Genomic DNA, 13,520 nt, shown 5'->3' on the forward strand with positions numbered 1-13,520 from the left:
CCAAGTTTTGGCCTTGTGAGCAAAAAGAACTAAAAGATTGATCCATGCAGAGGTGATGTAAATTAATGAAAAGTTTTAGTCTGGGCAAAGCTGAGGCTTGTAATGTAATGTAGTAGAGATAAGCAATTTTTATTCTCATGTCCTGTGAACTTACAGGGAGCACAAAGCCTGCAGTATGGATGTGTATACAACTACAGCATGTTTCATAGTCAAGGCTCTTGTATCAAAATATACTTATTGTAAAACATAAACTAAGTGTTACTATCAGCAGCATCGCAATGCTTTACAGAAAGTAATTGGGATTTTTACGGTGACTTCATGTAATGTGTTTGCACAAAATTCTCTCGTTCTGTTACAATAAGTCCACAACAAACTGGCACAAACATTGAATGGAAACAAAGAGGAAACTCAAGGATACGCAAAGGAATTGATATAAAGCAGCCTGCTGAACTTCATGTTAGATTCAGATCAGAACTTTGAAAGGTATTTTGCACGTAACGTAGACTGTGGATTGTCATCTCTGTTATATTTCATGGTTTCTACCTGTAGTCAGTATAAACAGGGGGAATGAATACTGAATACTGAAACGGACATTTTGTCTATACCTGTGCACCCTCCTTTCATCACTCCACAATGCTGTTCCTTCTTCGTCAGTGATGCTGTTAACTATTAGTTCCTCCTACACCTCTTTCTCTGCTCTCCTGCCTCCTCACCTCAGCTCGAAGTTCAGCTAGTTTCTTGTCCATACTAGTTCGAGCTCCCAGTTCATCCTCCAAATCTTCAGAAATGCGGCCGAGTTCATCCTGGTGCATCTCTTTCAGCAGGTTCAGCTAAATGGTGTCAGAGAGAGGGGGAGACAAAACGTGAAAGGCCTGGGTTTTCTCAATGTCTTTTATGTTTAGTGTTTCTGATTTTAAAAAAAAGGATACAGGAAAAAAATAACATTTACTAAGAAATAAGTTATACTTTAATGGGTGCAATAAACATACAAAATTTGATCACTTGATGTCCTAACAACAGCTACACTTTAAAGAGCTTGACATTTGGTGTTATCGATCACTTTGAAGGACAAAAAAGCCATTTCTGGATCAAACACCTCCTGTGATCTCGAGGCATCTGAAACAACAAGCATGTAGGTAAGAGTGACCCAATCTCCTTCACCATACCTCTTAATCCCTCCTCATTCTTATCTGATCATTGCATTTCTACCTGTGTCTCATCTGCCTCCTCTCAATCTTCAGCACTTCACAGTATCCTGCTTTCATCTAAATCCCTTCTTTCCTGCTTATCTTTAAAACATCCACCATCACCATCTACAAATTTCTCATATCTTCTGACCCACCTACCCCTCCTTTCTTTCCCTTTGCTGGCTTAAGCAGACTGATTTTGTCACCCAGTGAGTTTTTCCATGAGACGTGTGTTTACTGCATGCATCTCTTCCTTAACACTCTCCTCTCTGCAGGCCTGGACTGCCCCCGAGTGGTGTAACACTGTCATTAGCCATGTTTCAGTGCAGCTTTATGGGCTTATGCCTGAGCTCTACTCTTGGGATGCACTGCTTTGTTTGTCTAACACCCCGAAAACGTAGTGGTGCATTGAGATATTAAGAAGATTTATGATGATCTCCTCTTCCTCTCTCCATCTCTAAAAGGCAGATACCAAAGACTACAACAAAAGCAAACAGAAAATGAAAAGACGGGACACATGTTTCATATTTCATATGTCTATGTATGTTATGTCACAGATTTTTATAATAATGTATCACCAGACACAGATGCATTATACTACCCTGCATTCATTGTAATATCTTTCTGCATGCTATTATATTCTGTTGTAGTCCATTATCTCACATGCATTAGACATGTCTGAACTTACCACAAACATCTACAAACATCTTGACTTTGGACATTATTTGTAGACATCCCCAGACTACTTGATATTTTGTGCAGTTCACTAATTAATTGTCTGTTGTTGCTACTGAGCAGGTTATGTACCATGAGAGTGGTGAGACTGAACAGCTAAACGATCAGCTGCAACTCCCCACCTTACCAGTGCTTTCACACTATAGTTTCATATTATGTTACGATAAAATACCAGCTGTAGACAAAGAACAGAGGGCTTTGTTGTTGACAAATGTTTCACTATTGCAATTACTGGTATGTTTTTTTTCATCTTATAAAGTTCATGTGGGCTGGTCAGTTGAATGTCCATGACACATTAAACAACTATTTCATATTTATTCTTTTTTACTTTATGCTTATGCATTATGCCTTAGCCTAAATATATGTTAGCTATACTATGATCTGCACTTCTATGATGCCTTTCTAACTTAGTGGTACTTAAAGCGCTTTACAATGGGTTTCTCATTTAGCCATTCACACACACATTCACACATTGATGGCTGCAGAGCTGCAAGGTGCCTGTCTGCCATCAGGGGCAACTTGGAGTTCAGTGTCTTGCCCAAGGACACTTCGACATGTGGAGGGGCGGGGGAGCAAACCACTAACCTTGCAATCAGTGGACCACCCGCTCTCCCACCTGAGCCACAGCTGCCCACACACACACACACACATATATATACATATATGCTGCACTATTGGTTTTAAACATGTCTTGAATAATGTGTTGCATATTGTATTGATTATATTGCTTTCTAACTCGGTTTGGTTTGTTGTACTTATCCAAATCCAAATGAATGAAATGTATGCTGCAACCACCACTCCTCACACCACCTCTACCTCACTGGAAGATTGAAAGGGTTGAAATTCCTACAGCAAATCCAACACAGTGTATGTCCCTCAACAGCAAACCTGCATACTTTTACACAGACTGTGCTATTAATGATGATCACATTTAGCTGTGGAACATAAGTTGAAACTTTTTGATAATGAGCCATAATCTCTAATACACTCTAAATTTGACTGTATCAAATACTGGTAACTCAATAAAGCAAATAGAAAATCAAATCACTTTAATAACCAGTTGGTTGCACTTAATTTAACTAAAGCTAAAGTAAAAGATGAGAATTTGCAGTTAGGTTTGATTGAAAGTTCTCAGACATCAACCTGCCATCAATCCAACAATGGATTCAGTGATCCTCACAGACCCATGGAAAGCTGGATCATGTCTTTCTGTGCTGTATCATTCTTGAAGCAGAGAAAAGGAGGCTGACAGACAGCCTTCTGGGTTGAATAAGCTGCCTCCCTGCTGCCAGCTACAGTTTTAGGCTGAGACATGCAAGCACTAAAATCTGAAAAAAAAAAAAAGAAAAAAGAATCAAACCAAAGTTCAGCTGCTGATGGATGAAAACCATTTCCGTCCAACATCAAAGGTTTCAGTGCCTTTTTCCACAAATCACAAACAAAAGCACTGAGTGACATAGCATATGGCCAGAGTTGTACTCTGTGTTATATAAACATCTGATTTAGGCTGACTGAGCTCTGTTGCAGATTCTCTGTTCTCTGATTAAGGCTGATTACCGTAAATTCCGGACTACACGCTGCTATTTTTTTCACATGCTTTGAACACTGCGGCTCAAACAATGATGCGGCTAATTTATGGATCACTATGAGTTTTACAAATTTGCCTCGAGACGAAAGTGACATTGAGCGCGACAACGCAAGAGAGACTGAGGAAGTGTGTGACGAAGTAATTCTGAGGCTGTTCGATTCCTACACTGAAGAAGATGACTTTAGTGGTTTTAGTACGCAGGAGGAAGATGAAGATATGACTTTTCCTGGTAGGCTACTGTATTTTTAATTTTCTTAACCAGCTGTGTTACAGGCACTGCTCAGAAAAAAACATTTACGGTACGTATTTGTGTATGTTACTGGTACGTATTTTATTAAAAGTTTAAAAAATCTTTCTGTGTAGCATCTTTCTTTGTAAATATCTCATGTTACAACGTGGACACCTGCGGCTTATAGACAAGTGTGGCCTATATATGTACAAAATGTGTTTTCTTTTTAAGGTTAGTGGGTGCAGCTTATCTTCAGGTGTGCTCAATAGTCCGGAATTTACGGTAGACAGTTCCACATACTTTTAAAAATTTTGCAAACTTTGGGTACCACAAATTAACAAACTGCTTTTGATTCCTCTGAAACTCAACCGCTAACAATGGGAGTAAAGCTACCCAGGGTAATGAAACCTCTGTAATGAAGCTATTGGTCACTACTCACAGGAAATCTACCATGTGACAGTTCTGCTTTACATAATACTGTCAGTGCTCTCTCTTTAGATTTTGAATAAATATCTTCCTGTGAGATACCGGTGTAGCAGATTTGCGCTTTCAAAGAATGTTTATTAAAAATTTGTTTTATTCTGCTCTGGGTATGTTTAATTATTCATTTAAATCATGAATTGTGTTTCTATTGTTTGTGTTTTACAGTGACTGTTCATTGTGTTTGTCTTATGCTGTCCTTTTTTTGGTTTTGTTTGTAGGATTTGTTGTAGTTAGTCCACTCTGCCTTACAGGGCCCGTAGATGAAAAGATCTGGGGGTGCATCGTATGAGACTGGACTAACTCCTTTCATTTTTGTTACTTGTTTTGTTTGTTTTATTCAGCTCTCTGTTTTTGATCCATGGTGGGTAACTATCAGTCTTCAATCGCTGGAAGTACTGAGGCCCGACTTATGTGTGATGCTTAAAATCACGTGTGAAATGATTGTGGTGTCATTTTGATGTGCAGTGGAGTTTCAAGCATGCAGTGATTTTCACCTCTGGCTCACAGGTATCTTTAGGTATTAATAGTATATATGATTAGACCCCTTTTGGAAGAATAAGATGGTGATTTTATGATATGCACTGTGAATAATAAATATGAACATTTTTACGCATTCTTTGCCTGTCCTACGATTTATGCAGTGCTTGGCCTGTGGTGCCTGGTTCTACACACTACTGCTCTTTAGTCTCTGTGTGGCTGTACAGAAGATTCTTGAGGAGATTACAAAATGTTCATAGCATACAAATGTATTTATTTTATATATAAATGTATATGGACAAAGTTTACCCACGTGAGGCCAGTTCATGATTTATTAATTATGACTTACGATTTCAAAATCTATGTGCACAGACTGATGCAGACTTTGAAGTCAGCAGACTTTAAAGAGCAGACATGGTTCGATTCATACTTCAATAGATACGCGTCCGCCTGCAGACAGTTGCATTGCCTCTCATGTTGGAAATAAAAAGGAGAAAGAAAATTACAATAGGCTCCCGTGGATGTTTCTGGAAGGCTGGGACTCTGCCCTTTTTACAGGACATAACAGAAGGTTAATGATTTGTTTGTAGTACGCCTATATGGCCGTGCCCTCCGCATCGATCCCCTCTTCACTCGAAGCCAGCCATGAGTCAAGAACCTTACTGAGCCACATCACGCTGCCCTCCTCCGCCCACTGACTCCCTGATCACTCTTCCTCTTCCCACTGCCAGCTAAGTAGAGTAGCTCGTTCTCGAGCTTGTATTCCTGTTAGTATTAATGATAGAAAATGTGTGTTTGTGTTCTGGGTCTTTTCTGTGTTGCCACGTTGGCGTGTCGTAGTAGCGTGCTTTGTACTTCAGGTTACGCGTTCTTGTGTATACAGTGTGTGGTAGTTTACTCTATCTGTAAATCCCCTACTGTGCCTTGCCCTGAAGTACTCGGTTTTGGTCAATAATCCCCTTCCTCTGATATATTCTGGTGGTACTCAGTACTAGGGCTGGGCCATATCATACCATGCTTTGTAATACCAGTGTAATGTTAGGGGATAATATGAAATTGAAATATCGCAATAAAATTTAAGTGAAACATGCATGTGCAGTGCCGTTGTTTTCGTCCGGTCTAATGCACATAGAGCGAGAAGCATGGTGGCGACCGAGGAGGAGGGCGAATGCAGTGCATCGACTGACACAGTCAGGCTGGACCTGCATATCGGAATATTCAGTCGTTGTGGTGGCATCCGCATAGCATTTTGAGATCCGGATAGTCGCCCGCCACCACCGTCACCACCGCCACCACCACCACCAACTGTGACCGCTATCCTAAACTGGCATGAGAAGCCAAGTACTGCCTGTGCGTCCCGCCCACTTTTTTAAAAAGAATTTGCACCAATGAAGTTGTGCAGTTTTTAAGTATTCTGTCTAGCGTCAACTATATCGTCAGTTATATCGTTATCGCAAATTTTCTCATTTGTATCGTGATAAATATTTTTGGCCATATCACCCTGCCCTACTCAGTACTACCTAAAACTGGATCATTTTTGTAGACTCCGAGTTAGTTGGCTCACTTTGTCCACCTCTGTTGACGTTGTCATTTCAGACTTTCTTCTGTAGTCTAATTTCCCGTTTAGCAGTACTTAGTTCCCCTCCGGAGGTCGCTAAAGCCTGTCTTGTGCTACCATGACTAGTTGCCTTAGTCGTTATCCCCAATTTAGTCCTATTACCGTCCAACCACCCTATCCCTTCTCAATTCCCTCATCCAGTTCCCTGCACATTTCTTTGAGTTAAATAAAATAACAAATGAAACTCCAGAAATACACTGCTTACTTAACACAACATTAAATCCTTTACACAAGCAAAAAGCAACTTAAATCTGTAATCCTGGTCTGTTGTATCCTGTCTGAGCTTGGTCTTTGATACTCTGTGACACTCCTTTGTTTGGGCTCTGACTGAAAGCGTGTAGAAATCAAAGACCAGCAGCGACTACTATTACAACTCTGTTAATGATGATTTATAAGGGTGTGGATGACAGAATCTCTTCATGCAGGCTCTCCTCATAAGCACTTATTTAAAGTGGCATTTGTATTCCTGGTGCCTGTGCAGTCAGCATGCTTACAGTGCAGTCAGTCCACATGATCACACATTTTTGCCTGCATGCACAAGGGTTACACAGACCTTTTGTGGGCTTCAGTGGATGACAAAATTTATGTGACGCAAAATGCAGGGTTGGCCTCAACACAGGCCTTATACTTTCTGCATTTGCAAGTATGGGTCCAAGTGAATGTGCATGTGTGGAATATGTAAACACTGATCTACTCTGCATGTATGGAATGCATCTTTCGAACAAACGAGAAAGTCATATAATGGCAGCCATGCTAGGTCTGAGTCTGAACTGACACACAGCAATTATTTGGGCTAACTGCATTCAGCTCGTCACTGTCGGTATGCTATTACATAATGCTGAGTAGGTATATTGCTAACATTCACTGTCTTACTTTAGAGCAATAATAAGCTAACGTTTACCATTTCACGCTGGACACCAAACGCAGCTGAAATTACAAATAATACTGAAGTATTAGCAAAGTCAGTACAGAAACGTTAGAACATTTCATCCTGAAAGGGAACGTAAACGTCTGAACTGACTGTTATGGCAGTCTGCCTAAAAGTTTTTGAGAAATTTTACTCAGGATGACAAATGTCCACTACAATATAGCATCTGAGAATGAATGCCTCTCCCAAATGTCATGGTAATGCAATCAATACTGAGTTATTTCAGACTGGATCGGTGGTGGGCTGACCAACTAATGTACCATTGTCAGAGCTAAGGCCCAAACACCTTTCTCATATATTAGCCTGTTTCTCTAGTTAAAGTACATGCAGTCCCTGCCCACGATTGGACAATTTCCACTTGTCTATTACTATAAACTTGAAAGCACACTTACGTCATCAGACACTACTGATTTAAGTTGTATGTGAACCTTTTGTCAAGACACAAAGTAGAACCTTGACTGTCATGCAACCATGGTGACCAGATGCATTCACTAAAACAAGAGACCCATACAGATAGGCTGATGCAGCATGTGAGAATGCATAACTAAGAGGGTGTCTCACCTGTTTGAGGGCCTCCTGTTTGCTTTTGCTGAGCTCTTCATATTTAAGTTTCCATTGACTGAGTTCGGCCTCCAGCCTCTCAATGCTCTTACTCAGAGCAAGCTTGTCTCTAGAAAAGACACAACACGTATTAGTGATTTTCAACACTCAGACTTACTGCTTTGATGCCTGGGTGGGTTATGTGATTCAGAAAAATTGAATTTTCACATTTTACATTTCCACATTAACTCTTTTAACCCCCAAAACCTGGCAACAGGGTGGGAAGGCATATTGTATTGTCCTGTAAAATACCAATATTACACCATTTATCAGAGCCAGAAATTGCGAAAACAGATGATTGGATTTTCAACTTTCTGATGGTCCTCAAAATACTCATCTGTAAAAAAAATAAAAATAAAATTTCTGTGCTACTTGGTGAACCATAAGGCAACAAACTGTGACATGACAAAAATTCAGGAACTTTTTGGCTGAAGTGGGGTGAGCTGCAGATTGTGTTTACACATAGCACATATGAGACGAGTGTGGAAACAAATAAAAAATGTAAGTAATAAATTGCATGTAGCACGTACAGTCACCAGTTTTCAGTACTGGTGACACTAGTGGGCACTTATAAAAATAATCTACATGTTAATTCCAGGTTTAACTTTTTTTTTTTTTTGTAAAATAAATATTTAGAAATTCACGTCTGCCTTTTCTTTTCTACAATTAAAAACATTATCACTTTATTTTACAAAAAAAAAAATAGACATTGAGTTCTCTTTATGTCTAGCAATGGTTGTGCTGTTCACTAGAGGTACATGACTTTATATTGCAGTGAAAAATGAGCCCACAGTAAAGAAAAATAAGTTTATGGCAAAAATTTCCCAGAACCTGTTTGTACTTTAGAGGGTAAGAACTTTGAACTTCAAAAGAAAAGAAAGTCACTGGTCACCACAGAGTCTTCCTTTATGATTGTACTACATCACACTGCATAATGACAGCAATTGAAAAACACATTTTAACTCAAATGTCTCATTTTCACACTAAGAATATAAAAAAGTTAAGGATGTGTTTCGGGCCTTTGGTGCTGTGAAAGGTAAAAAAGTTGCCACCATGTAGGAGGTAAAGAAGTGCAAAAAATTATGTGCAAATTTGGTGGAGTGTTAGTAATATGTTCTTCAAAGTAAAACTACTTATCACGCAGATTTACATAATTTTTCATGCTATTAGATGTTGAGTCATTTTTACCAATGCCTGGGACGGAAAACAGCAGTTTAACATTATAGCAGGTAGCGGTGAAGCTAATTTCAACTATTAACACACTGTTGGGTGGTTTAAATTGTCAGAATATATTGCATTTTACATGACCTATAACAGGTTTTATTAGTAAATTACAGATTTGCAGAATAACCAGTAACTTTATGTTAGACTGTTTTACCAAAAGAAGCAAGTACTGTTTTCCCATAAAATGTGGCAGAATAAAAAGTAAACAGAATCCTCTAAAAGAAGTTACAAGTTCCTTCAGACTGTACTACAGACAGTTTGGGATTTTGTGACTCTTACTCTCTTTCTTTCAGCAGGACTTTCTGGGACTCATCCAGGCGAAGCTGCAGGGCATTGAGTTTGCTGGAGTCTTCTTCCACCGTGCTCATGTCTTCCCACAGTTGTCTGCTTCGTTCCTGCCGGCTCATAGCAGTGGATGAGCGAGAGCCAGCTGGGTTAACACCACCACTACCACTGCGACTGTCCCAGCTCTCTTGAGTGTCTGTGCCTGGGGTCCTGGAACGCAGGACGGATTCTAGCAGCTCCAGGTCCTGACAGAGCAGAAGAAAAAGACAAGGAAGAGAAAATGAGACTGCTTTGCTCATCAAAAGGAAATTCTGTACACTGGAATATTACTGAAGACCAGATATGCTGATGACGCAACAACAACAAAACAAGGACAAGACGAGAATCTTTTAATCATTTGATTTAACAGTTTCTGCTTTGAAATATAGGCACATCTTGGCACCTAAAGTGGTGATAGTTACATAAATATTGAACAATGAGCAAATAAAAGAGGAGAGACAATTCAAATAGGAAAATAAGCAAGACCTTAATGTACGATGCCTTGGAAAAGCTAATATATGGAATGGTTCAAATCCCGTGAAATTCATTGTCTCACTGCAATAAAGATGGTTATGTATGGGTCATTACTCTGATGTCAAAGCAATCAAAGTAAGTTTTGCATATCCACATATCCAACAATGTCTAATGTTTTGAAAGTTTGTGTGACTTTATTTAATCTGTTTGTTCCAAACTCCTGCCAAAGATTTCCAGCAGTTTTTGACACAAAGAGACATGTACAGTCAATGTGGATAAACAATGAGGGTCTGTGGGTGAAGTTTTCACTCTCAGCTGTATTTATCAGCAGTTTCCAACTGCATGTCCCCGCTTGAGAAACATTTATCCTCCATTCCATGACTCTCGACAAACATTAGCAGGGTTTCAGGCTTCCTTTCATTGTCAGTCCCAACACAAACTGCCCACACCTCTTGTATGTATTCATGCAAAGCAAAGCTGCCCTTTTTGTGAAGGGGGTTGTCAGGGTTCCAGGACTCTTTCGCAATATTTTGCTCTTCTGTCACTATTTTCCACTCCACCCTGTGTTCCACCCTAGCAAAGATGCAAATCATACTGTTTCATTCAACCGATTATCTGAGTTGCTGCCAACGTGCTCTCACAGCAGAACTTGGAGTAGTTTCTCATAACCAAACATTTTCATTTCATCTCATCTCATTTTATTTAATGGCTTTAACAGAAATTAAACTGGATATGTAGAGCTTTTCCTCCTCCCAACATAGTAAATCTGTCTGCTTTGGCACTAAAACAGTAAAACTTTGAATGTTTCTCCACCCTTTATCTTTCACAGCATCTGCCAGAAGTAAAATATTAGTGCTCTGTCTCCCACAGGCGTCATAACTCTGCATATTTCTCAAAGATATTCATCATGCTGCTTTTGAGTCTCTATAAAAAGTAATGCCATTCTAGTGAGAATGTCATGAGTTTTACAGGTAATTGTTCACAGAGTAATGTACTGAAAAGTTATGGGAATAACAAAGTCCTAAGCATTCAGTGTTTGGTAGCACCGTGTGTGTGTGTGTGTGTCTGCTGGTTGCATAAATGAAAAGGTAGGGAAATTGCCAAAATCTGTGGGATACATTTTCTGGAGAAAATTAATGTGAAAATTACATGGCAATCCTTCTTATAGTTTGTAAGATATTTCAGTCTGGATTTAAGTGCTGGATGAACCACCATACAGCAAAAATTTATATCACTTCAGAAAAAAACCTCCCACAATCTTTTTTTTTTTTTCTACATTTTTTCATTTAATCACTGCTGTTTTGTTGAGCTTACATACTTAGCTCAACAGCAGAAACCCCTTTCTGACATGCCTAATTACTTTCTAGAAGCAAGCAAAATGTGTCAAACCAGTTCAGCATCAGTTCTTAAGCAGCACCTTAAACGAAGCAGATGAACTGTGGCTGGCCTGGTTTACATCTGAGAACCAAAAGTGAAAAACTGGTGATGTTTCTATCCAAAATTTGACGGACACAAATCTGAATATGAACACTAAGTTTGGTAGTAGCATGATGATCGAACATTTAATAAAGAAAATACATATACAACACTATTGATAAATTTTAATTTAATATTTTGCTATAAATAGACAAAAGATTCTGAACTATTTCATATTTGTGATTCAAAGTCCAATAAATCACTTGACAATGACAATTTAACAACACACTTTTTGTTTTCCTCAAAGGCTGCTGATTTCTGGAAGATAATGCTTCCTTCAATAAATATGACGTCTGACGTACTGACACACAAATCTCAGACCAATTGAAATATGTTAGAAGCCAACCTGACACAATCAGACTTGGTTGGGTTTTTGTTTCTCAGGACTAAGAGGACCTGCGGCAACCTGTACTGTGGGGAGCACAACATCAGTAAAATACCTAGGACAAAGATAAATGAAAACCAGAGAGAGGCAACATCAGCTGTCCACAAACACCAGACCAAAACCGCTCACAGCATTGGCTTGTTAACAGGTGGACAGAGAAAGGTCGAAGAAGATATTCACAGTATGACACTGATGGACATGATCAGGCTGTTGGCCTAAAGCATGCTGGGCATCAATAATAAAATGAATGAAAACATTTAGCCATCCAAATTTTTGTGATTATTAGGTATCTTTAACACTACGGTATCATAGTAATACTAAACTACATCCTTTACCATTTGCAATATATAAAGTCGAGATGTGCCAAATGGAAAACAGAGATGTTATGCCGTCATTACAGGCAATTCCCAACAGAGGGACCTGGTGTGCAACAGATGTCTGTAAAATGAACCACACTGTTCCACATGTGGAAGTACTCAGTGCCTGTTAGAAGCAGAACAATGGAGGGAGACAGGAAACGGCACTGTGTTGTGTGTGAGAAACAGCTAGCCACCGTTCCGAGACCACCTCTGCTGCCACCACTGACAGAAACATAATCATGGCTGACTTGGAACTCTACAGGCCAAATGTATCTCTGTGTATGTTATCATGAAACACTGCTTAATCAAGATGAGTGTCTGATAGGAAACATGAGGGATCTTTCGCCACACCTATTTTAACACAGATGCCTTCATCAGGAGAATACAGCACATGTTCATTATGCATCTGTGTATACATAGGTCTATTTGCATGTATGTGTGCAGTGAAACAGATTACAATTGCTGAAACACAGAGGAACCCCCCCACTGCTAAAAAAACACATGCTGGAAGTCCAGTAAGATCCAGAGTAAGTGATGAACACAGGATGTCAAAGCAGTGCTATCAAATGTGACAAGAGGGCCAGTGTTAGTATGACTATAGCGACTGCTGACAGCTGGTAGTGGGACCACTACTACTCATGTCTGACACTATAGAGCCGAACATCTTTAAAGAAGTGAGCCTCCACTGGATTTACTACTACAGGTTGTATCCCATTTATGGCAATAGATGTTAAAAATGGGACCTGTATTACAAAACAGAACAAAGGAAAAGAGTTACATTGTCAGCTCCTGGATAAATCCTGACACATAGAGGGAGAACTAAGCAGGGCAAGGTCCCAGATTTCATTAAGACTGATATGAATAAAAGAGAAATAATGAATCTTGATTACAACGTATATACTCTGACTGCACATAAAATATTACAAATTTATGTATTTCCATATCTAATTATTATTGCACTTGCTGGTATTACACTCATTCATGGAAACAATACCAGCCGAGTGAACTGGTGCAGAAAGAAAGAGAGAGACAGAAGGACAGCTAGAGAAAGAGAAATCAGGTGTTCGTACAAAATTAAATGCACTCAAACCTACGCTGCAACAAAATTATTTAATTGTAGCCTGTCGTGACAATACATTTTTCAATGGTCAAGTCAAATTCAAGCTTAATGAACAAAAACCGAAGGTCTTTAGAAACTTAGAAAAAGTTATTTTTCTTTACTGCAGTCGGTGTTGATAGCAGACCAACAGGATACCTGGAGACACCTGGACATGGTGTTTCTCTACTATAAAGTCCTGCCCTTCCTTTGTCTGAGAAGAGCTCTCCTCTCCTTGGCATTTTTTTTTTTTTAAACTTAGTGAAATCAACATATCTACCACCAGAACTTAACTGATCCACACACACATGCATCCTCACTACTAATTACTCTGATT

The 13,520-nt window shown here is 39.3% G+C and overlaps 1 protein-coding gene across 1 annotated transcript in view; it reads right to left on the reverse strand.

Moving 5' to 3' along the window:
* Window positions 1-683: 683 nt before the first annotated feature.
* LOC103366354 (coiled-coil domain-containing protein 102A-like) overlaps window positions 684-13,520 on the reverse strand; it is a gene marked incomplete at its 3' end in the record, with an annotated part of 50,937 nt that continues 38,100 nt past the window's right edge. The window contains exons 4-6 of the mRNA XM_008294053.1: window positions 9,349-9,599; window positions 7,807-7,915; window positions 684-830 (exon numbers count right to left, since the gene is read on the reverse strand). Coding sequence (XP_008292275.1) covers window positions 684-830; window positions 7,807-7,915; window positions 9,349-9,599 — 507 coding nt within the window. The remainder of the gene's footprint in view (window positions 831-7,806; window positions 7,916-9,348; window positions 9,600-13,520) is intronic.

This window comes from Stegastes partitus, unplaced genomic scaffold, assembly GCF_000690725.1.
Source record: "Stegastes partitus isolate 25-593 unplaced genomic scaffold, Stegastes_partitus-1.0.2 Scaffold933, whole genome shotgun sequence".
Lineage (NCBI taxonomy): Eukaryota > Metazoa > Chordata > Actinopteri > Pomacentridae > Stegastes > Stegastes partitus.